The sequence below is a fragment of the Meles meles genome, chromosome X (assembly GCF_922984935.1).
Source record: "Meles meles chromosome X, mMelMel3.1 paternal haplotype, whole genome shotgun sequence".
Taxonomy (NCBI): Eukaryota; Metazoa; Chordata; class Mammalia; order Carnivora; family Mustelidae; genus Meles; species Meles meles.
This window is the reverse complement of record NC_060087.1, coordinates 65,588,740-65,615,326: the sequence shown is the minus strand read 5'-3', so window position 1 is coordinate 65,615,326 and position 26,587 is coordinate 65,588,740. Positions and strand designations below refer to the sequence as shown.

Genomic DNA, 26,587 nt, shown 5'->3' with positions numbered 1-26,587 from the left:
TCTTTCTCTTTTGAAAAAGATTCATTCATTTTAGAGAGAAAGAGCACATGAGCAGGTTGGGGGCAGAGGGAGAGAGAGACAAAGAGGGGACCCTGAGTGGGGACCCTGACTCAGGCTCCTAAGATCATGACCTGAGCCAAAATCACGAGTCAGACACTTAACCAACTGAGCCACCCAGGCACCCCACTCTGGCTTTCTTTTAATGTCTATTAACATGATTGGTGGTCCTCCAGACTCTGACTTTTTATCTTCAGGTGTCTTTAGGTCTAAAATGAGCCTCTTGTAGGCATATAGATGGATCTCATTTTTTTTATCCATTTTGATACCCTATGTCTTTTGATAGGAACATTTAGTCCATTTACATTTAGAGTAATTATTGATATGAATTTGGTACCACTGTGTTAACTCTAGAAGTAGTGTTTCTGCTGATGTTTTCTGTTCCTTTCTAGTCTTTGTTGCTTTTAGTCTTTCCCAAAGAGTGGCCTTTAATATTTGTTGAAAGGCTGGTTTAGTGGTCACAAACTCCTTTAGTTTTTGTCTTGGAAACTCTTTCTCTCTCCTATTTTGAATGACAGCCTTGCTGGATAAAGTATTCGTGGCTGTATATCCCATTCAGCACATCGAATATATCCTGCTGCTTTTCTCTGGCCTGCCAAGTTCTGCAGACAGATCTGCTGCAAACCTGGTCTTTCTTCCCCTGTAGGTTAAGGACAATTTTCCCTTCCTGCTTTCAGGATTCTTTACTCATCTGCGTATTTTGTGAATTTGACTATGCTATGTCTTGTGGTGTGCTGGCTTTTATTGAATTTGATGGGAGTCCTCTATGCCTCCTGGATTTCAGTTGTCTATTTCCTTCCCCAGATTAGGGAAGTTTTCAGTTATAATTTCCTAAAATAAATCTTCTGCCCCCTTTTTCCTCTCTTCTTCTGGGACCCCTGTGATATGAACATCATGCTTTAAGGAGTCACTGAGTTCTCTCTACCTATAATTGTAAAATATTTTTCTTTCCCTCTTCTTTTCAGCTTCACTATTTTCCATAATTTTATCTTCTAAGTCATTGATTCATTCCTCTGCTTCATCCATTTTTATTATCATTGTATCCAGTCAGTTTTGCCCCTCAGTTATAGTATTTTTTTTTATTTTGGACTGACTAAATTTTAGGTTTGTTGTTGTTTTTCTTGCTGTTTTAAGGGATTCCCTAGTGTCTTCTATGCTTCTCTCAAGCCCAGCTAGTGTCCTCATGATTGTTGTTTTGAATTCTCCTTCTGGTATCTTACTTATAGCTGTTTTGATTAAATCCCTGGCCATGACTTCTATCAGTTCTTTCTTTTGGGGTGAATTTCTTGTCATTTTCTCTATGTCACTGTCCTTTTTGTATGATTTTGAGGAAAGCCTGTTGTTTTTCTCCTCCTGAGTATAATGGCTATAATAAGAAAACTTCTTATACTGTCCTGGGCCTAATGCATCAGGAGGTGTTTCAGAGTGTGCACTCTGCTTTTGTGTTTTGGCTGCTCCTTCCCTTCAGGTCAGTCCTGCTGGCCTCATAAAATGAGTTTGGAAGTTTTCCTTCCATTTATATTTTTTGGAACAGTTTCAGGAGAACAGGAATTATTTCTTCTTTAAATGCTTGGTAGAATTTTCCTGCGAAGGCAATTTGGGGCCAGCATCACCTTGATCCCAGAACCAGACAAAGACCCCATCAAAAAAGAGAATTACAGACCAATATCTTTGATGAACACAGATGCAAAAATTCTCACCAAAATAATAGCCAATAGGATTCCACAGTACATTAAAAGGATTATTCACCATGACCAAGTGGGATTTATTCCACGGCTGCAAGGTTGGTTCAACATCCGCCAATCAATCACTGTGATACAATACATTAATAAAAGAAAGGACAAGACAGACACATAGACCAGTGGAACAGAGTGGAGAGCCCAGATATGGACCCTCAACTCTATGGTCAAATAATCTTTGACAAAACAGGAAAAAATATACAAAGGAAAAGACAGTCTCTTCAATAAATGGTGCTGAGAAAACTGCACAGCTATATGTAGAAGAATGAAACTCGGCCATTCTCTTACACCGTGCACAAAGATGAACTCGAAATGGATAAAAGACCTCAACGTGAGACAGGAATCCATCAGAATCCTAGAGGAGAACATAGGCAGTAACCTCTTCGATATCAGCCACAGCAACTTCTTTCAAGATATGTCTCCAAAGGCCAAGGAAACAAAAGCGAAAATGAACTTTTGGGCCTTCATCAAGATCAAAAGCTTCTGCACAGCAAAGGAAACAGTCAACAAAGCAAAAAGGCAACCCACGGAATGGGAGAAGATATTTGCAAATGACAGTACAGACAAAAGGTTGATATCCAGGATCTATAAAGAACTCCTCAAACTCAATTCACACAAAACAGATAATCATATCAAAAAATGGGCAGAAGATATGAACAGACACTTTTCCAATGAAGACATACAAATGGCTATCAGACACATGAAAAAAAATGTTCATTATCACTAGCCATCAGGGAGATTCAAATTAAAACCACATTGAGATACCACCTTACACCAGTTAGAATGGCCAAAATTAGCAGGGCAGGAAACAACGTGTGTTGAAGAGGTTGTGGAGAAAGGGGAACCCTCTTACACTGTTGGTGGGAATGCAAGTTGGTGCAGCCACTTTGGAGGACAGTGTGGAGATTCCTCGAGAAATTAAAAATAGAGCTTCTGTAGGACCCTGCAATTGCACTGCTGGGTATTTACCCCAAAGATACAGATGTAGTGAAATGAAGGGCCATCTGTATCCCAATGTTTATAGCAGCAATGACCATGGTCGCCAAACTGTGGAAAGAAACAAGATGCCCTTCAACGGACGAATGGATAAGGAAGATGTAGTCCATATACACGATGGAGTATTATGCCTCCATCAGAAAGGATGAATACCCAACTTTTGTAGCAACATGGACGGGACTGGAAGAGGTTATGCTGAGTGAAATAAGTCAAGCAGAGAGAGTCAAGTATCATATGGTTTCACTTATTTGTGGAGCATAACAAATAACATGGAGGATATGGGGAGATGGAGAGGAGAAGGGAGTTGTGGGACATTGGAAGGGGAGATGAACCATGAGAGAGTATGGACTCTGAAAAACAACCTGAGGGTTTTGAAGGGGCAGGGGTTAGGAGGTTGGGGAACCAGGTGGAGGGTAATAGAGAGGGCACGTATTGCATGGAGCACTGGGTGTGGTGCAAAAACAATGAGTACTGTTATGCTGAAAATAAACAAATAAATTTTTTTTTAAAAAAAGAAGAAAGGACAAGAACCATATGATACTCTCAATAGATGCTGAAAAAGCATTTGACAAAGTACAGCATCCTTTCTTGATCAAAACTCTTCACAGTGTAGGGATAGAGAGTACATACCTCAATATCATCAAAGCCATCTATGAAAAACCCACAGCAAATATCATTTTCAATGGCGAAAAACAGCTTTTCCACTAAGGTCAGGAACATGGCAGGGATGTCCACTATCACCACTGCTATTCAACATAGTACTAGAAGTCCTAGCCTCAGCAATCGGACAACAAAAGAAATTAAAGGCATTTAAATCGGCAAAGAAGTCAAACTCTCACTCTTTGCAGGTGATATGATACTTTACGTGGAAAACCCAAAAGACTCCACTCCAAAACTGTTAGAACTTGTACAGGAATTCAGTAAAGTGTCAGGATATAAAATCAATGCACAGAAATCTGTTCCATTTCTATACACCAACAGCAAGACAGAAGAAAGAGAAAATGAGGAGTCAGTCCCATTTACAATTGCACCCAAAACCATAAGATACCTAGGAATAAATCTAACCAAAAGAGGGAAAAAATCTCTACTCATAAAACCATAGAATATCTATAAATGAAATTGAGAAAGACACAAAGAAATGGGGAAAATTTCTATGCTCGTGGATGGTAAGAAAAATATTGTGAAAATGTCTATGCTACCTAGAGCAATCTACACATTCAATGCAATTCCTATTAAAATACCGTCAACTTTTCTCAAAGAAATAGAACAAATAATCCTAAAATTTATATGGAACCAGAAAAGTCTCCAAGTAGCCGGAGAAATGTTGAGAGAAAAAAAAAAAAAAAGACAATCACTGGCAGCATCACAATTCAAGTCTTCAAGCTCTGTTACAAAGGTGTAATCATCCAGACAGTATGGTACTGGCACAAAAACAGACATATAGGTCAATGGAACAGAATAGAGATCCTAGAAATGGACCCAAAATTCTATGGTCAACTAATGTTTGACAAAGCAGGAAACAATGTCCAATGGGAAAAAGATAGTCTCTTCAACAAATGGTGCTGGGAAAACTGGACAGTCACATGCAGAAAAATGAAACTGGACCATTTCCTTACACCACACACAAAAATAGACTAAAGATGAGTGAAAGACCTCAATGTAAGACAAGTATCCATCAAAATCCTTGAGGAGAACACAGGCAGCAACCTCTTTCACCTCAGCTACAGCAACTTCTTCCTAGAAAAGTGGCCAACAGCAAGGGAAGCAATGGCAAAGATGAACTATCGGGACTTCATCAGGATGAAAGCTTTTGCACAGCAAAGGAAATAGGCAACAAAACCAAAAGACAACCAACAGAGGGGGAGAAGATATTTGCAAGTGACATATGAGATAAAGAGCTAATATCCAAAGTCTATAAAGAACTTAACAAACTCAACACCCAAAGAAGAAATAATCCAGGGCGCCTGGGTGGCTCGGTGGGTTAAAGCCTCTGCCTTCGGCTCAGGTCATGATCCCAGGGTCCTGGGATCGAGCCCCACATCAGGCTCTCTGCTCCGTGGAGAGCTTGCTTCCTCCTCTCTCTGTCTGCCTCTCTGCCTAGTTGTGATCTCTCTCTGTCAAATAAATAAATAAAATCTTTTAAAAAAAAAAAAAGAAAGAAAGAATCCAATCAAGAAATGGGCAAAAGATGTCCTGAGGTTAGGACTTCCAGTAATACATTGAAAAACACTGATAAGTGTGGACATCTCTGTCAGTTTCCTGACCTTAGGGGAAAAGCTCTATGTTTTTCCCCTTTGAAGGTGATATTCTCTGTGGGTTTTTCATTATATGGCTTTTATGATATCAAGATATATTTCCTCTAGCCCTACAGGGCAGAGAGTCCTTATCGAGAAAGGATGCTATATTTCTCAATTTTTTTTCTGCATCTATTGAGAGGATAATACAGATCTTGTCCTTTCTTCTATTAATGTGGTGTATCACATTGATTTGCAGGTGTTGAACCAGGTTTGTAGCCCAGAAGTTAATCCCCCTTGGTCATGGTGAATAATCCATTTAACGTACTGTTGGGTCCAATTAGCTAGTATTTTGGCGACAATTTTTGCATCCAAGTTCACCAGGGATATTGGTCAGTCATTCTCCTTTTTTGTGGAGCTTTGTCTGCTTTTGGGATCAATGTAATGTTGACCTCATAGAATGATTTGGAAGCTTTCCTTCCATTTCTATTTTTTGGAACATTTTCAGAAGAATAGGTATTAATTCTTCTTTATTTGATGATGATGATGATGATGTTGATGATGTTATGTTAGTCACCATACAGTAAATACAGTACATCTTTAGTTTTTGATGTAGTGTTCCAAGATTCATTGTTTGCATATAACACCCAGTAGTCCATGTAATTCATGCCCTCCTTAATACCCATCACTGGGCCAACCCATTCCGCCCACCCCCTTACCTTCTAAAACCCTCATTTTGTTTTGCAGAATCCACAGTCTCTCATGGTTCATCTTCCCCTCCAATTTCCTCCCTTCATTTTTTCCTAGATGTTTAGTAGGATTCCCCTGGGAGGCCATCTGGCCCTGGACTCTTTTTGGGGGGGGGGAGATTTTTGATTACTGATTCAATTTCCTTCCTGGTTATGGGTCTGTTAAGGTTATCTATTTCTTCCTGGTTCAATTTTGGTAGTTTGTACATCTTTAGGAATGCATCCATTTCTTCCAGATTGTCTAATTTGCTCATAATATGTCCTTATAATTGTTTGTATTTCTTTGGTGGTATTTGTGAGCTCTCCTCTTTCATTTCTTATTTTATTAATTTGCGTCCTTTCATTTTTCTTTTTGATAAGTCTGGCTAGGAGTTTATCAGTATCATTAATTCTTTCAAAGAACCAACTCCTAGTTTCATTGATCTGTTTTACTGCTCTTTTGGTTTCTATTTTATTGATTTCTGTTCTAATCTTTATTCATTCTCTTCTCCTGCTGGATTTAGGCTTCATTTGCTCTTTCTTACCCCCTCCTTAGGTTGTGTATTTGAGACCTTTCTTGTTTCTTGAGAAAGGGTTATATTGTTACATACTTCTCTCTTAGCTTCATCCTAAAGGTTTTGAACAGTTGTGTTTTCACTTTCATTTGTCTCCCTGATTTTTTGTTATTCTTCTTTAGTTTCCTGGTTGATCCATTCATTCTTTAATAGGATGCTCTTTAGCCTTCATGAATTTAAGTTCTTTCCAACTTTCTTCTTGTGATTAACTTCCAGTTTCAAAATATTGTGCTCTGAAAATATGCAAGGAATGATCCCAACGTTTTGGTACTGGCTGAGACCAGATTTCTGACCCAGTATGTGATCTATTTTGAAGAATGTTCCATATGCACTCAAGAAGAACTTGTATTCTGTTGTTTCAGGATGCAATGCTTTGAATGTATCTGTGAAGTCCATCTGGTGCAGTATGTCATTGAAAGCCTTTGTTTTTTGTTGATCTTCTGCTTTTATGATATGTCCATTGCAGTGAAGGGGTGTTAAAGTCCCCTACTATTACTCTTATTATCAATACTTTTCTTTAATTTTGATATTAATTGGTTTATATGATTGGCTGCTCCCATGTTCGGGGCATAAATATTTACAATTGTTAGATCTTCTTGTTGGATAAACCCTTTAATTATGATATAGTGACCTTCCTCATTTCATATTATACTCTTCGGTTTAAAATCTAATTTGCCTGATATAATGATTGCCACCCCAGCTTTCTTTTGATGTGCTTTAGCATGATAAATGATAAATTTGCATCCCCTCACTTTAAACCTGGAGGTGGTTTTTGGTCTAAAATGAATCTCTTGCAGAGAGAGTATCAATGGGTCCTGCCTTTTAATGCGTTCTGATACCCTATATCTTTTGATTGGGACATTTAGCCCAATTACATTCAGAGTAACACCTGAAATATAAGAATTTAGTGCCATTATATTACCTGTAATGTCACTATTACTGTATATTTTCTCTGTTCCTTTCTGGTCTATGTTACTTTTGGGTTATCTCCCTGCTTAAAGGATCCCTTTTTGTGTCTCTTGTAGTGCTCATTTGGTGAACACAAATTCTTTAAGTTTCTGTTTGCCCTGGAAGTTTTCTATCAGTCCTTCTATTTTGAATGATATCTTAGCTGGATAAAGTATTCTTGGTGAATATTCTCCTCATTTATCACCCTGAATATATCAAGCTATGTAGGTTATAGTAACCTACATCATGTAGGTTACAGTTCTGTTATCCTGAGCTGCTTTCAGGATTTTCTCTTTGTCTCTAAGATTTCCAAATTTCACTCTTACATGTCAGATGTTGACCTGTTTATATTGAGTTGGGGGGGGTGTCCCTGTGTCTCGTGTATTTTGATGCCTCTTTCCTTCCCCAAATTAGGGAAGTTCTTTGCTATAATTTGCTCCAATATACCTTCTGCTCTTCTCTCTCTTTCTTCTTTTTCTGGGATTCCAATTATTCTAATATTGTTTCACTTTATGGTATCAATTATCTCTCAAATTTTCCTCTCCGATGCAGTAGTTATCTCTCTTTTTCTAGACTTCTTTATTATCCATCATTTGGGCTTCTGCATCTCTAATTTTCAATTCTGCCTCATTTATCCTAGCAGTTAGAGGCTCCATTTTTTATTGCACCTTATTAATAACATTTTTTACTTCGACTTGGTTAGATTTTATTTCTTCAGAAAGTGATTCTCTAGTGTCTTCCATGCTTTTTTCAAGGCCAGTTAGTATCTTTATAATCATTATTCTGAACTCTAGCTCTGACACCTTATTAATCTCCATCTTGATTAGGTCACTGGCAGACTGTACTGTCTCTTCTTCATTTTGTTTTGTTTTGTTTTTGACGTGAGTTTTTCCATTTCATCATTTTGTCCAGAGATGAATAGATGAGCGAGAAAACAAAATGTTAAAAGGGTAACAACAAGCCCAGAGAAATACACACTAAACCAATCAGAAGAGATCGAAACCAGGGGGAAATGGGGGGAAAAAGAATATGATCAGGCTGGTGAATAGAACAGAGCCACACACTAGAATGTGGGTATATTTTGGTCTGCTAGAAGAAACTGCATCCAAAATTTTAAAGAAAGAAAAATATATATTTACAAAAATAAGGTTAAAAACAATGAAGGGATAGAATAGGACTTTATAAATTAAAATTTTAAAAGAATTTTTAAAGGGCGCCTGGGTGGCTCAGCAGGTTAAGCCTCTGCCTTCAGCTCAGGTCGTGATCCCAGGGTCCTGGGATCAAGCCCCACATCGGGCTCTCTGCTCAGCAGGAGCCTGCTTCCTCCTCTCTCTCTGCCTGCCTCTCTGCCTACTTGTGATCTCTGTCTGTCAAATAAAAAAGGAATTGATAAGAAGCTGGTTGAAAATAGAACGAAGAGAGAAAAATTTTAAAGGAGAGAGAGAAGGTGACCAGGGGGGGTGCATAGAACAGAGCCACACACTAGATTTTGGATGTATTTTGTTCTGTTAGGAGAAACTGCATCCCAAAATTTTAAAGAAAGAAAAACTCATACACATACATACACACACACACACACACACATAAGGGTAAATATGAAGGGATGGAATATGAGTGTAAAGATAAAAATTTAAAAATGTTTTTAAAAAGAAATTGATAAGATAAGATATTGGTTGAAAAAGGACAGAAGAAAAATTCAAAAAAATAGAAAAAGGAAAAAATAAAGAAAATTTTTAAAAGTAACTGAAAAACTGAAGAATCATGGGGGAAAAGCCATGATTTCTATGTGCTGTATTCCCCTAGCTCTGGAGTTTTGCAGTTTTCATTAATCAGTAAACTTGGTCTTGGCTGCATGTTCTTGCTGATCATCTGGGGGAAGGGCCTGTTGCCATGATTCTCAAATGTTTTTGCCCCAGGTGGAATTACACCACCCTTGCCAGCGTCCAGGCTAAGTAATCTGCTCAGGTTTCCTCTCAGTAGCTTTTGCTCCCTGAAAGCTTTCTGTATAGCTTTTGAGCATGAGAATGAAAATTGTGGCCACCCAAGCTCTGGCCCCAGAGGAGCCAAGAACTCAGGGCCCCACTCCTCAGTGAGTCCTCAGAGAAATGCAGTGAATCACTCCTGTCTCCCTGGTCTTTGTCCACACTCCATGCTCAGCCAGCCATGTCTCTGGCACATGGCCCCATTTGGAGACTCCAAACCCATCAGATTCCTGCAGTACACTCCTGTGCTGCTGCTCCTGGGGGAGGAAGGGGACTCTCCCCAGTTCTGCCACTTGTTGGACTGTGGATCACAGTTTATGGTAACTCTGAGCTGAGAGCCCACTCCTCAGCTTCATCTTTGCCACCAGCTTCCCGCTCCAATACCTAGGAGCTCTGCTGTACTCAGACACCCCTGGTCTTTCTGTGACCCTGAGGGTCTTGAGACCACACTGTCCCAGCAAGGGTTCCACACCCTGCTTGGCCACTGGAGCAATGTCCCCTAGCAGAGGAGACTTCTCAAAGTTCCGATTTTGTGCTCCTCTGCTCTATGATTTGCTAGTAGTCGGCTGACGGAGGTTCCCTTCCCCCACCTCCCCATAGTCTATCTTCCCATATATCACCTCAGATTCACTTAATCCACAAGTCCTACCTTGCAGAAAGTGGTCAGTCACTTTTCTGTTCATAGAGTTGCTACTATTCTTTTCTTTGATCTTCCATTGAGTTTGTAAGTGTTCAAAATGGTTTGATAATTACCTGGCTGAATTCCTGGGACCAGTCGAAATTAGTTCTCCTACTCCTCTGCCATCTTGGACCACCATCCCAATGGTAAACTCTAATATGACATATCATGTGCACCAATGATTGGAAGTTCTGATGAAAATTAAGAGGTTAAGAGTTGGGAGGGGATTTACACACACATGTCAAGAGTTTGTTGCCATAATCTCTATTTGTAAAATGTCATTGTGGATTGCTTTAAATCTTGATAAATGCAGTATTTGAAAGAGCTGAAGAACAATTACTTTAGCTGTAAGTGGAGGAAATTCTGTGGTAAAACAAGAGAGATTTAAATTAGTCTAAATTTCTTTTCACTGTTGAGTAGATATTTAAAAAGAACATTAAGTATGTACCTATTTCCTCTATTGTTAACCTAAGAGAACATATACATTTTCGTGCTACATGGGCTCCATGTGTGTTTATAATTCCCAAGTTTTCTTTTTTAAAAAATTTGAGGAGCAATGGGTTGCTTAGTCGTTAAGTGTGTGCCTTTGGCTCAGGTCATGATCCCAGGGTCCTGGGATTGAGACCCACAAGGGGCTCCCTGCTCAATGGGAAGTCTGCTTCTCACTCTCCCTCTCCCAGTCCTCCTGCTTGTGTTCCCTCTCTCACTGTCTCTCTCTCTCTCTCTGTGTCAAACAAATAAATAAAATCTTTTTTAAAAAATTTTAGTCTCTCATTTATGAAAAGTTGTATTTGCAGTAAAAAGCCTCTTAAGACTACATAAAAACCTTGGTAAGGAAATTATGTAAGTAGTGACTAGAATTATGACATAGTGAACATTCTTTTACATCAGTGTTACCAAGGAGTTGTGAAGCACAACAGTACACTTCATTTGGAGGACTTGACTAGCTCCGAAACGTCCTCTCTTGATTATCCTCTTTCTCCACCTTCAAAAGAATCATATTTTTCCTGATTTTTTCCAAGTGTTTATGGAATCAAAGATCTGGGCTAACCTACCATATTTTATCACTTGGTGCCATCTACATATGAGGTATTTGAACCTGGAAAGTATTTTAAGTATAAAGGTTTGGGTTTGAAGCTTTGTGTTATGTTTAAGATATTTAGGTTTAGTATCTGAGTTAAGGTAATTTCTATGTTCTTATCTTTTTAAAGGAATCTAGTTAATTCTTACAGCCTTCTAATCAATATGAAGTCTTATTTGGCAGTTTAAATCATAGATTGGAATTTAATTGGACTTGATCTAAATGAATCAAATTGACCAATGACTTGTTTAACTAAACAATTCTTCACACTGTGAAATGAAGCTATCTTCACTTGTTTTCATGAGTGAAGAGTACTATTCCAATCTTTTGACACCAATTTTCATGTATTTTTATTTATGAAGACCAATGATTATTTTGAAATGTTGCCATAAAACAATTTCAGTTAAGTAACATTTTTGGAGAGAAAAAGTATTTAAAATGGCTTTTCTAGGGAGTAGATCATCGGATTTTGTCATTTAAAATCACTACTTTGACTTCATTTGTTTAATTTATGATTACACTCTTTAGAAACACCACTTACTGTGAAAGCCAATCTTTTTAGACATGGATGAACATGGAGTTGCACCTACTCTTACTGAAATACCTCCCATGGCATCAGTTATCAATGGCAAACCCTTGCGTCAGGTAAGGATACTTTTGGTTTTTCTTTTATCATTATAACTGATAAAATCCTTCTTAAATCCAGTATTGGCTTTTATTTAGAAAAAGCGTATCATTTTTATGATTGGTCACTTAGTTTATTAAGTTTTCAGTCTTTACACAAGCATTGATTTATCTTCCTTGTAGGCTTTTAAAAATCCCACTAGAGACATTTAACATTAGCTTAGGTCACATATAACCTCCTTTTGTGTTACTTTAGCTGTTTTTCCAGACTTCCTTGACCGGATTAAATGTCCTGGTGTTGAAAGTTTATACTATCCACAGATGGTATCTTCTTCTTTTTTTTTTTTTAAAGATTTTATTTATTTATTTGACAGAGAGAGATCACAAGTAGGCAGAGAGGCAGGCAGAGAGAGAGGAGGAAGCAGGCTCCCTGCGGAGCAGAGAGCCCGATGCGGGGCTCGATCCCAGGACTCTGAGATCATGACCTGAGCCGAAGGCAGCGGCTTAATCCACTGAGCCACCCAGGCGCCCCCAGATGGTATCTTCTGATTAATAATCTAAAAATATGACTCTAAAGCAGATTAAACTTCTTTCATAGTCCTTATCTTTGAGTTCAATTTTCTAATATTTAAACATATTATTTTGAGCAGCAATGACCTCTACCTACAGGATTGGTCTCAAGAAAGAACATGGTATAGATTTAGCATTTATTCATTTGAAGAAATCTACTCAAGAAAAGGTTTTTTTTTAAAGGATTCATTTACTTAAAGAGAGAACGCAAGGGAAGGGCAGAGTGAGAGAGACTGAAGCAAATTCCCCACTGTGCACAGAGCCTGATGTGGGGCTCAACCCTAGGATCTTGAGATCATGACCTGAGCTGAAATCATCCATTTAATTGACACTGGGCTACCCAGGCATCCCTGTTCAGGAAAGGTCTTACCTACATATACAGGATGAAAAGATCACTTAACTTTTTTCTTTGGAGTTCAAAAGAAAAAAAAGTAAATATTGTACTTCTGGATTAGAATTTGGTTTGACATCACAATATCAAAAGGAACTGAGATAAAAATGACCTGCCTGAAATTAAATGCCCTTTCTTTTTTACTAGATGGAGAATTATCATCTGGACAGCACTGCTGGAACACAATATACTACTAATTATTCACAAACAGTGACTCATCCCAAAAGATATACCAGATGGACTTCTTGTCCTCAATACTGGATACAACAAGTACATCTGAATTTTACCATCAGACAAGTTTTGTTTTCTGTTTTTCTTTTTTTGCATTTTTTTTTCCTGGAGAGCAGGAATTGGTCTTTCCATGTCAATGAAGCTATTTTCTATGACTTTATTATATTAAATTTTACTTGGTTTGGGGAGGACCCATTACTTAGGGATATTGAATTTCTCCTAAGTGCCCATTGATCCAAATGTACTCTTCTTCTTGAGCATTTCAGATCCCAGTAATTAGTGAGTTTGAATATTTTTCAAAACAAGAATAATGAACCTCCATACTGTTTTCCAGAGTGGATGCACCAGTTTGCATGCCCAACAACAAGAGAGTATGAAGGTTCCCCTCTCTCCAGATCCTCACCAACACATATTATTTCTTGTGTTAATTTTAGTCATTCTGATAGGTGTGAGGTACTATCTTGTTGTAGTTTTGATTTGCATTTCCCTGATGGTCAGTGATGTTGAACATCTTTTCATTTGTCTTTGGCCATCTGGCCATCTGGATGTCTTCTTTGGAAAAATGTCTCTTCATATCCTTTTTTTTTTTTTTTTTTTTTGCAGTTCAGTTCTTTTTTATTTTTTTCATGTTACATTAGTCACCATACAGTACTTCATTGGTTTTTCATGTAGTGTTACATGATTCATTATTTATGTATGTTCTTTTTTAACTGGATTACCTTTTGGGATGCTGAGTTTTATAAGTTCTTTACAGATTTTGGATACAAGCTCTTTTTCTGATAAGTCATTTGCAAATATCCGATTCCATAGGCTGCTTTTTAGTTTTGTTGATTGTTTCCTTCACTGTGCAGATTTTTATCCTGAATGAAATTCCAACAGTCTGTTTTCACTTTTTGTTTCCCTTGCCTCAGGAGACCTATCTAGTAAGATATTGCTACAGCCAATGTCCAAGAGGTTGCTGCCTTTGTTCTCTTCTATGATTTTAATGGTTTCCTGTCTCACACTTAGGTCTTTCATCCATTTTGAGTTTATTTTTGTGCATGGTACAAGAAAGTGGTCCAGTTTCATTTTTCATGTGTCTGTTTTTATGCCAGTTCTATACTATCTTGATGAGCTTAGCTTTAAAGTATAACTTGAAGTCTGGAATTGTGATGCCTCCAGCTTTGCTTTTCTTTTTCAAGATTGCTTTGGTTATTTGGGGTCTTTTGTCGTTCCATACAAAGTTCAGGATTGTTTGTTCTAGCTCTTTGAAAAGATGTTGGCGGTGTTTTGATAGGGATTGCATTAAAGGTGTAGACTGCTTTTGATAATATAGACATTTTAACAATATTTGGTCTAATCCATGAGCATGGAATGGTTGTCCATTTCTTTGTGTCAATTTCAATTTCTTTCATAAGTGTTTTACAGTTTTCAGATCATAGGTTGTTTACTCTTTGGTTAGGTTTATTCCTAGATATCTTATGGTTTTTGTGCAATTGTAAATGGAACTGATTCCTTAATTTCTCTTTCTGTTGCTTCATTATTGGTGTATAGAAATGCAACTGACTTCCAGGCATTGATTTTTATCTTGCAACTTTGCTGAATTCCTGCACCAGTTATAGCAATTTTAGGGTGGGGTCTTTTGGGTTTTCTATATAGAGTATCATGTCATCTGCAAATAGTGAAAGTTTTATTTTTCCTTGCCAGGTTGAATGTCTTTTATTCCTTTTGTTGTCCGATTGCTGTGACTAGGTTTTATGAGACTATGTGAAATAGAAGTGAGAGTGGACATCCCTGCCTTGTTCCTCAAAAAGTTAAAAATAGAACCACCTTATGATCCACAATTGCACTACTAGGTATTTACCGAATGGATACAAAAATACAAATTTGAAGGGGTACATGCACCCCCATGTTTATAGCTGCATTATCTATAATAGCCAGATTATGGAAACAGTACAAATGTGCATTGACTCATGAATGGATAAAGAAGATGTGGTGTATATATATAAAATGGAATATTATTTGGGCATAAAAAAGAATGAATTCTTGACATTTGCAATGACACAGATGGAGCTAGAGAGCATAATGCTAAGGTGAAATGTCAGAGGAAGACAAATACCATATGATTCCACTCAATATGGGGGATTTAAGAAACAAAACAAATGAATGAAGGAAAAAAGAGGAAGCAAGAAGTGGGCCCTTCACAAACTGTTGGTTGCCAGCATGTAGGGATTAGGGGGATGGGTTAAATATATGATGAGGATTAAGGAATGTACTTGTTTTGATGAGCATTGGGTGCTGTATGTAAGTGTTAAATCACTAAATTATACATCTGGTACTAATATTACATTGTATGTTAACTAACTGGAATTCAAATAAAAGTTTTAAAAAATAACAATGATTTTTCTTAGATTAATTAATAGAAAAGTATGTCACCAAAGAATGGTTTATTTCTAGATTATATTGGTTCAAGTTAACCCTGGGGAGACCCTCACCATCAAGTCTGATGACGGGAACATTCAGAATATCCAAGGTCAGTAGAAATATAATTAGATGTGTGTTTCTTGAAAGCAAATAGGGTAAATTTAAATATTAGTATGAAATGACTTTACTAGTAATCTATTCCATTAGTGTCCCTTCCCAACTGAGCCAGATGGAATCCTCTTAAATTTATATGGTCCTCATAGAAGCATAGTATCAATATAATAACTAGGGCTCGTGTTGCTAGTCTTACTAGAGATCCTCATGTAAGTTACTTTTTTAAATTGAAGATTAATTCAGTAATTTCACTTGAAAAAGTTCACATCTGGCATACACTGACAGTGACTGATAGTTTTAGTTCTTTTCTTATAGGAGAGGACTACTGAGGCCTTCAGAGAGCTCATTCACTCAAACAGTCAAGTACTTTTTTAGTGCCTATCATGTTCTAGCACTGTACTAGGTATTCAAGATAGAACACTATACAGGACGGGGATAAATTATTTATATATACATTTTAGTTTGCTGTATATATGTATACAACACATAGCAAATGTATAGCATATAGAATTGATTCCATAGTAATATAAAATTAGCATTTATTCATACAAGATTTAATATTATTTCAAATTGTGATGATTGTTTTTGTTCTTATGACAGTTATTTTATATCCTGAAGTGCTTTAGAGCTATGTCTCAAAAATTTTTCAAAACATTATCATTTTTTTTAAAAATTATCATTTAGCAATGGATTCCATATGGCTGCTATATAAAGTTTATTGCAAGCTCATATTATTTTACCCATTATTAAAAGTAAATACCATTCTAGGACTTGAGAGCCACATGGATTTTTAAAACTAAGCAATAATTATAATTCAGATAAACAAAAGAATGATGACTCATAAAAGTTTCCATTCTGTCTTGGATTTTTAGTTCCCATGCAATTGTATGTTTAAGACAGTAAGGCTATCTAGTGTAAATGTAGGGTATCATGCGTAGCATTGGGTCCTTCTCTATATTATTCTGTTTCCTAAAAGCTATTTCACTTTACTATTATCAATGAAAAGCTTAAAATTAAAGTTTTCTTATGTAACATCACTAAAAAAATCTATTTTATGGTTCAGAGTAAAACTTCTATTACTCAGTATATACATAAGTAAAAGAACACTTTACTGGAAAGCTGATACTTCCTTTTTATTAGTGTTTAAATTTGCCAATGTTTTTATAATATAAACTTTGCCCAGTCCCCATTATGTGCTTTATTTTCCATCAGTTGTGATGAATTTCCATTGATTCATCTACATTCATACCTAGTTTCCCTTGCAAGTAAGCGACACACACTTTGAAAATGGTTGGCTGTTGTCCAAGCTTGGAGCTGGTTTTCACTGTGAAAAGTTAAATGGACTTTGTTTAAAGTTATTAAGGAATTTATTAGTAATAATTCTCTTTTAGGACCCGCTGATGTACCTCTGATGTCACCAAGTGGTACCCTGCCACCAATATATCTTCCTCCTGGTTACATGTCTCAGGTATATGAGTATGGTTTTATTTAGTATTTAGCTCTAAGGCATCATTTAGCAGTTTTTATGTCACTATATGATAGAACTTCTGAAATACTATTTAGTTGTTCATTTTATTATCATCATTGCTAAAAAGAAAATTGCAGTTAAACTTAACCAAATCTCCCTTAGACTGTCTTGTAAATAATTCCTTATTCATCTAATGAATTTACATCTCATCATATTCATTAATCCTCTATTGTTTTTTGTTTCTGAGTACTGTAACCAGTCTTAATTACCTATTACAATTGTTACAGTAATGGCTTTTGATAGTGTGTAAGCTTTAGTCCCTAAAATTACATATTTTCTGTTCAGTAATATTTCATTCTCAGTTGCTGGACAACAAAGGGCACTTTTTTTTATAAATTCTCTAATATTTATCAAGCACTAAAGTGGACAGGGAAGTATGTGTCCTATAGACATTAACAAGAGATTTCGTGGCCTTTAAATTTTATAATTGGGGGGGCACCTGGGTGGCTCAGTGGGTTAAGCCTCTGCCTTCGGCTCAGGTCATGATCCCAGGGTCTTGGGATCGAGCCCCGCATCGGGCTCTCTGCTCAGCAGGGAGCCTGCTTTCCTTCCTCTCTCTCTGCCTTCCTCTCTGCCTGCTTGTGATCTCTGTCAAATAAATAAATAAAATCTTTAAAAAAATTTTATAATTGGGAATATCTCTTTTCCTATTGCACAGCTGTGGAAATCAATAACATGATAAATAAAATTCAAATGCATATACCTTTTCACCTAGTAATTCCACTTTGAAGAATTTATCCTACAGATGTGTTTTTCACAAATTTGGAATAATAAATGTACAAAATTATTCATTACAATATTGTTTGTGATCATGGAAGGCTGCAAACAATGCACACACTTGTCAATGGAGGACTGTGTACAATGGAGGATATACAAATAATGGAGTACTATGCAGCTATGAAAAACAGTGGGGTAGTTCAATGTACTGATGTAATAAGATCTTTAAGATACATTGCTAAGTGTAAAAGGCAAGGTACAGATAGTAATAATGCAAATAATGTTTCTTTTTATGTAATACAGAGGGAAAATAAGAATCTGTATTCTTGCTTGTATAGACAAATTCTGGAAAGATTCATAAGAAACTAAGAACAATAGTAGATATGATTTAGGAGGGAAATTTTACATTTTTTAATACTTTATGGTTTTAAACAATGTCAATATATTATCTATTGTTAAAAAATTACCTTTTTTGAAAGCCATACATATGGAGATGAGGAAGAATTATCTTGTCTTCTGCTTGACATAGTTTCAATTGGTTATTACTTTTTGATCCCTTAGATTTTCTAAATTAAGAGCACAGGATATAATTCTAAAACTTAGTTTTAAAATGACAACTTTTATTAATTCTAATATGTTTATATGGTTCTGTCTTCCAACTTAGGTAGTGGAAGAAAATGGCATTCGCAAAATCATCATTGTGCCTCAGACAATTGACTATCATACAACCATGCCTGCTCCTATACCACAAGTATCACACTTCATTGGACCATCCTCTCCTATGTATCCACAAGGTCCTCAAGTTATGCATCCCCCAGCTCAAGGGGAATTTCCACCGCCTTATATCCAAGATCCTTTGCCACAGCAGTTGCCACCACCACCACAGCTGCCACCACAACCGCTGCCACCACCACCACAGCTGCCACCACAACCGCTGCCACCACCACCAATGCAACCACAACCGCTGCCACCACCACCAATGCTACAACCACAGCTCCCACCAGCACCGGTGCTACCACCACAGCTGCCACAACCACCGATGCCACCACAACTGCTGCCACCACCACCGCTGCCACCACCACCAATGCTACCACCACAGCTGCCACCACCACTGATGCTACCACCAGCAACATTTATATACCAAGAGCAGCACGGTAGTATATAATTTTCTTAAACAGGAAATATTTTGAGTTTGTTAAGATTAAGAGCTTTGGGAAATTATTAAAATGAAAAAAGTAGAAAGTAGTAACATTTCCATGAATTATTTCATTTCATGCATGTATATTAGGATTAATAAAAATGAGTACTGGTTTGTGTTTAAACATAATTTTATATATTTTTGTACTTTGATATGACATTGACTTGTGATATTTATTTTTACTGGTTGGATCTATAAAATCATATTGGAAAATTATAAAAGAGTGTTTTGATTATTAATGCCACACAGTGGGAATATAAATGACACTGAAGGGTCAACAATATAATCATCTTAGGACATTAAAATTTGGAAGTGGAGTTATTCCCTAGGAAAACAATATCTGCTCATGTTTTTCTTTCTGTACATATCAATACATTACAAAAATACAGACCTAATATCTGTTTTAAAGCAAAACAGGAAAAATTTTAAAAATAAAACATTGCTTATCAGTGCTTTTTTTTTGGTTTGAAGAAAATATTAAAAAGACCTTGAAGTATGTAATTATTATAATTATTAAGCAGTACTCCATTGTCTCTTTTAGAAATTTATTCCCATGGAAGAGCAAATTATAACCAGTTTGATGAAAGGGCTGTTAACATGGGAGAACATATGAAGAAAAAAATGAGAGAAGGCCAACTTGGAGGACACAAGACTAGCTATATAGTTAAAAACACCTCTTTGCCTGTGAACAAAACCAATGATTTTTCCAGTATTCCTCCTACTCCAAACACTTACACTGTGGACTATGCTCCAAATACCTACACTGTTGAAAATACTTTGAGCACCTACACTGTGGAGAATGCTCAACACACCTACACTGTTGACAGTGCATCAGGTACCTACACTGTAGACAACACTACAAACACTTACACTGTGGACAATGTTCCATGCACCTACACTGTGGAAAATACTTCGAGCACCAACACTGTTGAAAATACTTTGAGCACTTATACCGTGGACAATGCTCCATGTACCTACACTGTGACCAGTGCTCAGAACATTTACATTGATGACAATACTCCCAGTACTTACACTGTTGACAATTCTCCAAGCACTCATATTGCTGGCAATACTCCCAGCAATTCTTCCACTGACCATATCCTTAGTACTTCCACCACAGACAATACTCTTCCTTCCACCACTGATAGTGTTTCAGGCCCTTCCAGCACTAATTATGTCCCCAATACTTCCATTTCTGACAGTACTCCCAGACCATCACCTATTGACAGCACTCCGAGTTCTTCCATTTCTGACCATGCTCCCATCTCTGAAAGTGCTCTCAGCACTTCTACTATTGATGGTGCTCTCAATGCTGCCAGCAATTCCAACACTGCCAGTGTTCATTTTGAGACTAGTCATGGAAAGAAATGGAGTGCTAAAGAAAAGACTAGTCATGGAAAGAAATGGAGTGCTAAAGAAAGTGGAGACATCAAGCAGAAACCAGGTGGAAAACAAAGCAAGATCGCATCATCAAATGCTGCAGGAAAAGGTAAGGTCAGGAGTTTGGCTGTTGCCAATGAATAAACATCCTAATGTTTGGGAATCTCAGTGTATCTTAAATATTTAAGTACCATTTTGTTTCCATTTCTTCTTACCTCTTTATACCCCTGAATCTAAACTCCTAATGAAACCACAGTTGGGATGCCTTTTTAAATCATGGAGAAATGACCATCCTCATACAAAATGTGTCATGTATCTTTTTTTTAAATTTTTTTAAAAGGTTTTATTTATTTATTTGACAGACAGAGATCACAAGTAGGCAGAGAGGCAGGCAGAGACAGAAGGAAGCAGGCTCCCTGCTGAGCAGAGAGCCTGATGTGGGCCTCAATCCCAGGACCCTGGGATCATGACCTGAGCCGAAGGCAGAGGCTTTAACCCACTGAGCCACCCAGGTGCCCAAAATGTGTCATGTATCTTATGTATACACCACATAATTCTTTTCTAGTTGTCTGCCACTGAAACATTGCAAGTTACTCTACAGTCCTAATGAATTCACATTATTTCATTTAAAGTGTGGACTCTGTCTTTTGTTAGAGTTTGTTTAATAACATACACTTTAGACTGCTCTCTTCTTTTAAAATTTTAATGTAAATTGCTACTAGGTGTTTAGTAGCTCTCCTGATGATGACGTATTTGCAGTGGGATAATAGACATCTAACTCCTTTCTTTTGTCTTTACCAATGTAATATTTTATTTTGGGGTGTTTCCTTTTAGAATGCATAACAGAACATGGGAAGTCATGCTGTTTCACCATTGAGAAACCTGTAGTAAGTAACTAAAGCAAATATTTAAGTATTCCTTTTAATTTACTTTTTCATTTTAAAATATGCAAGTTCACTGATATTTTTCTCTAGTAAAGTTTTAATTTGAAGCCTTTCTTGGTTAAAATTTCATAATCTCCATTAGTTATTCAATACATAAAAGATTCAGAATGGTATTATTAAAGATAATATTAATAGCATTGTTTAATCACAGTATTTAAGCACCTAATATGAGGAGAACAATATATTTAGCATCAAAAAGTCTGAGGGAAATATTATATCATAAATTACAGATTATATTTTTTAAATACCCTACTCAAATTTTTATTATTTATTTTAGGTTTCTGATATTCAAACAAGATCTGCTACTATTTCATGGAAACTACATTGTTCTGAGAAATGTGATCACACCAAATCTCCTGTGACATTTGAACTGGCAATATCTAATAGTGGTAAAAATGGAAAATATAAAAATGTATATGTGTAAGTCTCTTTTTAATCTTTCTCATTTCTCATAATTCAATTCAAATATGCTATCTAAATGTATAGACCTCAGCTTATACCTAAGTTGATTCTAAAGATTTTTTCCGCAATTTTTTCTAAGCTTTGAATGCAATTTTATACTAAAATAGTTTTATGAATGGTGGGTGGTTGCCAGGTCAGTCCATGAAATTCATTGAATCATAAGTGTGTTAGTGCTGAGAAGGATCTTAAATATCAACTGGTCCATTCTCTTCAGTCTACAGCTTTCCTATTTGACAAGTTTAGACTCAGGGAAGAAACTGTTCCCTCTAATTCTGCCTTCTCTTTTTTCACTTTGGTCATTTTAGGGGAAAAAATTTTTCCACTTTATGGTAGGCTACACAAGTGAGGTATTTATATTGCAATTGGATTTAAGACAGACTTTCCTGGAAATTTCATTATAGAAGCTAGTTATAAGGTGGAGCTATGATAGCAGCAGGATGAGCTTAGGTATGTGTTCAGAAGATACAACCAGGAAAAAAAAAGAGAGAGAGAGATACAATCAGGACTAGGAAAGATACAGTGGATGATACGCAAGAGCATACCCAACCACTCTGAACAAACAGCTTTTCGACTGAATGAGGACATGTAATCTAAGAACAAACAGAGGCACAGGATAAAGGAAATCCCAAGTGAGTAAGAACAAACTCCTTTGCCCACCAAACAATTATGCAAGAAATAAGTCAGAAGCCTGGAGCTGTCTCTACAGCATTTTTATAATGATAATGCACTTTAAATCTCATTTACTAGAATTTCTCATCTTTACTCAGAGACTCAAAGTGAAATTTTAAATGTAATTAGTTATTATGTAAAGTTTTATTTCCCTTATAATTAGCAGCTAGAAATTTCAAATTTAAGAATTATAATACACAGTCTTCTATATTGGGTAGAGGGATGGGAAAATGTAAAATGTAAGAAAAGCTACTTATAAAATTAAGTTTTTTTTTCCCATTTTATTTATTTTTTTAGCGTAACAGTATTCATTGTTTTTGCACAACACCCAGTGCTCCATGCAAAACGTGCCCTCCCCATTACCCACCACCTGTTCCACCAACCTCCCACCCCTGACCCTTCAAAACCCTCAGGTTGTTTTCCAGAGTTCATAGTCTCTTATGGTTCGCCTCCCCTTCCAAATTTTTTTTTTAATAAACATATAATGTATTTTTATCCCCAGGGCTACAGGTCTGTGAATCGCCAGGTTTACACACTTCACAGCACTCACGATAGCACATACCCTCCCCAATGTCCATAGCCCCCTCCCCCTCTCCCAATCCCACCTCCCCCCAGCAACCCCCAGTTTGTTTTGTGAGATTAAGAGTCATTTATGGTTTGTCTCCCTCCCAATCCCATCTTGTTTCTTTTATTCTTCTCCTATCCCCCTAACCCCCCATGTTGCTTCTCCATGTCCTCATATCAGGGAGATCATATGATAGTTGTCTTTCACTGATTGACTTATTTCACTAAGCATGATACGCTCTAGGTCCATCCACGTCATCGCAAATGGCAAGATTTCATTTCTTTTGATGGCTGCATAGTATTCCATTGTGTATATATACCACTTCTTCTTTATCCATTCATCTGTTGATGGACATCTAGGTTCTTTCCATAGTTTGGCTATTGTAGACATTGCTGCTATAAACATTCGGGTACACGTGCCCCTTCGGATCACTATGTTTGTATCTTTAGGGTAAATACCCAGTAGTGCAATTGCTGGGTCATAGGGTAGTTCTATTTTCAACATTTTGAGGAACCTCCATGCTGTTTTCCAGAGTGGTTGCACCAGCTTGCATTCCCACCAACAGTGGAGGAGGGTTCCCCTTTCTCCACATCCTCGCCAGCATCTGTCATTTCCTGACTTGTTAATTTTAGCCATTCTGACTGGTGTGAGGTGATATCTCATTGTGGTTTTGATTTGTATTTCCCTGATGCCGAGTGACGTAGAGCACTTTTTCATGAGTCTGTTGGCCATCTGGATGTCTTCTTTGCAGAAATGTCTGTTCATGTCCTCTGCCCATTTCTTGATTGGATTGTTTGTTCTTTGGGTGTTGAGTTTGCTAAGTTCCTTATAGATTTTGGATACTAGCCCTTTATCTGATGTGTCGTTTGCAAATATCTTCTCCCATTCTGTCAGTTGTCTTTTGGTTTTGTTAACTGTTTCCTTTGCTGTGCAAAAGCTTTTGATCTTGATGAAATCCCAATAGTTCATTTTTGCCCTTGCTTCCCTTGCTTTGCCGTTGTTCCTAGGAAGATGTTGCTACGGCTGAGGTCGAAGAGGTTGCTGCCTGCATTCTCCTCAAGGATTTTGATGGATTCCTTTCTCACATTGAGGTCCTTCATCCATTTGGAATCTATTTTCGTGTGTGGTGTAAGGAAGTGGTCCAATTTCATTTTTCTGCATGTGGCTGTCCCGATTTTCCCAGCACCATTTATTGAAGAGGCTGTCTTTTTTCCATTGGACATTCTTTCCTGCTTTGTCGAAGATTAGTTGACCATAGAGTTGAGGGTCGATTTCTGGGCTCTCTATTCTGTTCCACTGATCTATGTGTCTGTTTTTGTGCCAGTACCATGCTGTCTTGATGATGACAGCTTTGTAATAGAGCTTGAAGTCCGGAATTGTGATGCCACCAACTTTGCCTTTCTTTTTCAATATTCCTTTGGCTATTCGAGGCCTTTTCTGGTTCCATATAAATTTGAGGATTATTTGTTCCATTTCTTTGAAAAAAATGGACGGTATTTTGATAGGGATTGCATTAAATGTGTAGATTGCTTTAGGTAGCATGGACATTTTCACAATATTTATTCTTCCAATCCAGGAGCATGGAACATTTTTCCATTTCTTTGTGTCTTCCTCAATTTCTTTCATGAGTACTTTATAATTTTCTGTGTATAGATTCTTAGCCTCTTTGGTTAGGTTTATTCCTAGGTATCTTATAGTTTTGGGTACAATTGTAAATGGGATTGACTCCTTAATTTCTCTTTCTTCAGTCTTGTTGTTGGTGTACAGAAATGCAACTGATTTCTGTGCATTGATTTTATATCCTGACACTTTACTGAATTCCTGTACAATTTCTAGCAGTTTTGGAGTGGAGTCTTTTGGGTTTTCCACATATAGTATCATATCATCTGCGAAGAGTGATAGTTTGACTTCTTCTTTACGAATTTGGATGCCTTTAATTTCTTTTTGTTGTCTGATTGCTGAGGCTAGGACTTCTAGTACTATGTTGAATAGCAGTGGTGATAATGGACATCCCTGCCGTGTTCCTGACCTTAGCAGAAAAGCTTTCAGTTTTTCTCCATTGAGAATGATATTTGCGGTGGGTTTTTCAGAGATGGCTTTGATAATATTGAGGTATGTGCCCTCTATCCCTACACTTTGAAGACTTTTGATCAGGAAGGGATGCTGTATTTTGTCAAATGCTTTTTCAGCATCTATTGAGAGTATCATATGGTTCTTGTTCTTTCTTTTATTAATGTGTTGTATCACATTGATTGATTTGCGGATGTTGAACCAACCCTGCAGCCCTGGAATAAATCCCACTTGATCGTGGTGAATAATCCTTTTAATGTACTGTTGAATCCTATTGGCTAGAATTTTGGCGAGAATTTTTGCATCTGTGTTCATCAAGGATATTGGTCTGTAGTTCTCTTTTTTGGTGGGATCCTTGTCTGGTTTGGGGATCAAGGTGATGCTGGCCTCCTAAAATGAGTTTGGAAGTTTTCCTTCTGTTTCTATTTTTTGGAACAGTTTCAGGAGAATAGGAATTAGTTCTTCTTTAAATGTTTGGTAGAATTCCCCTGGGAAGCCGTCTGGCCCTGGGCTTTTGTTTGTTTGGAGATTTTTGATGACTGTTTCAATCTCCTTACTGGTTATGGGCCTGTTCAGGTTTTCTATTTCTTCCTGGTTCAGTTGTGGTAGTTTATATGTCTCTAGGAATGCATCCATTTCTTCCAGATTGTCCAACTTGTTGGCGTAGAGTTGTTCATAGTATGTTCTTATAATTGTCTGTATTTCTTTGGTGTTAGTTGTGATCTCTCCTCTTTCATTCATGATTTTATTTATTTGGGTCCTTTCTCTTTTCTTTTTGATGAGTCTGGCCAGGGGTTTATCAATCTTATTGATTCGTTCAAAGAACCAGCTCCTAGTTTCATTGATTTTTTCTATTGTTTTTTTTGGTTTCTATTTCATTGATTTCTGCTCTGATCTTTATGATTTCTCTTCTCCTGCTGGGTTTAGGGTTTCTTTCTTGTTCTTTCTCCAGCTCCTTTACGTGTAGGGTTAGGTTGTGTACTTGAGACCTTTCTTGTTTCTTGAGAAAGGCTTCTACCTCTATATATTTTCCTCTCAGGACTGCCTTTGCTGTGTCCCACAGATTTTGAACTGTTGTGTTTTCATTATCATTTGTTTCCATGATTTTTTTCAATTCTTCTTTAATTTCCTGGTTGACCCATTCATTCTTTAGAAGGATGCTGTTTAGTCTCCATGTATTTGGGTTCTTTCCAGCTTTCCTCTTGTGATTGAGTTCTAGCTTCAGAGCATTGTGGTCTGAAAATATGCAGGGAATGATCCTAATCTTTTGATACCGGTTGAGACCTGATTTGTGACCCAGGATGTGATCTATTCTGGAGAAGGTTCCATGTGCACTAGAGAAGAATGTGTATTCTGTTGCTTTGGGATGAAATGTTCTGAATAGATCTGTGATGTCCATCTCGTCCAGTGTGTCATTTAAGGCCTTTATTTCCTTGTTGATCTTTTGCTTGGATGATCTGTCCATTTCAGTGAGGGGAGTGTTAAAGTCTCCTACTATTATTGTATTATTATTGATGTGTTTCTTAGATTTTGTTATTAATTGGTTGATATAGTTGGCTGCTCCCACGTTAGGGGCATAGATATTTAAAATTGTTAGATCTTCTTGTTGGACAGACCCTTTGAGTAGGATATAGTGTCCTTCCTCATCTCTTATTATAGTCTTTGGCTTAAAATCTAATTGATCTGATATAAGGATTGCCAC

General features: G+C 37.1%; 1 protein-coding gene across 1 annotated transcript in view; it reads left to right on the top strand.

The window, feature by feature from the left end:
- Nucleotides 1–11,583: 11,583 nt before the first annotated feature.
- LOC123934670 (fibronectin type III domain containing protein 3C1-like) overlaps nucleotides 11,584–26,587 on the top strand; it is a 58,391-nt gene continuing 43,387 nt past the window's right edge. Inside the window, exons 1-8 of the mRNA XM_045994782.1 lie at nucleotides 11,584–11,664; nucleotides 12,752–12,874; nucleotides 15,272–15,347; nucleotides 16,744–16,820; nucleotides 18,262–18,751; nucleotides 19,337–20,284; nucleotides 21,010–21,062; nucleotides 21,397–21,539. Of these exons, the coding sequence (XP_045850738.1) occupies nucleotides 11,584–11,664; nucleotides 12,752–12,874; nucleotides 15,272–15,347; nucleotides 16,744–16,820; nucleotides 18,262–18,751; nucleotides 19,337–20,284; nucleotides 21,010–21,062; nucleotides 21,397–21,539 (1,991 nt within the window). The remainder of the gene's footprint in view (nucleotides 11,665–12,751; nucleotides 12,875–15,271; nucleotides 15,348–16,743; nucleotides 16,821–18,261; nucleotides 18,752–19,336; nucleotides 20,285–21,009; nucleotides 21,063–21,396; nucleotides 21,540–26,587) is intronic.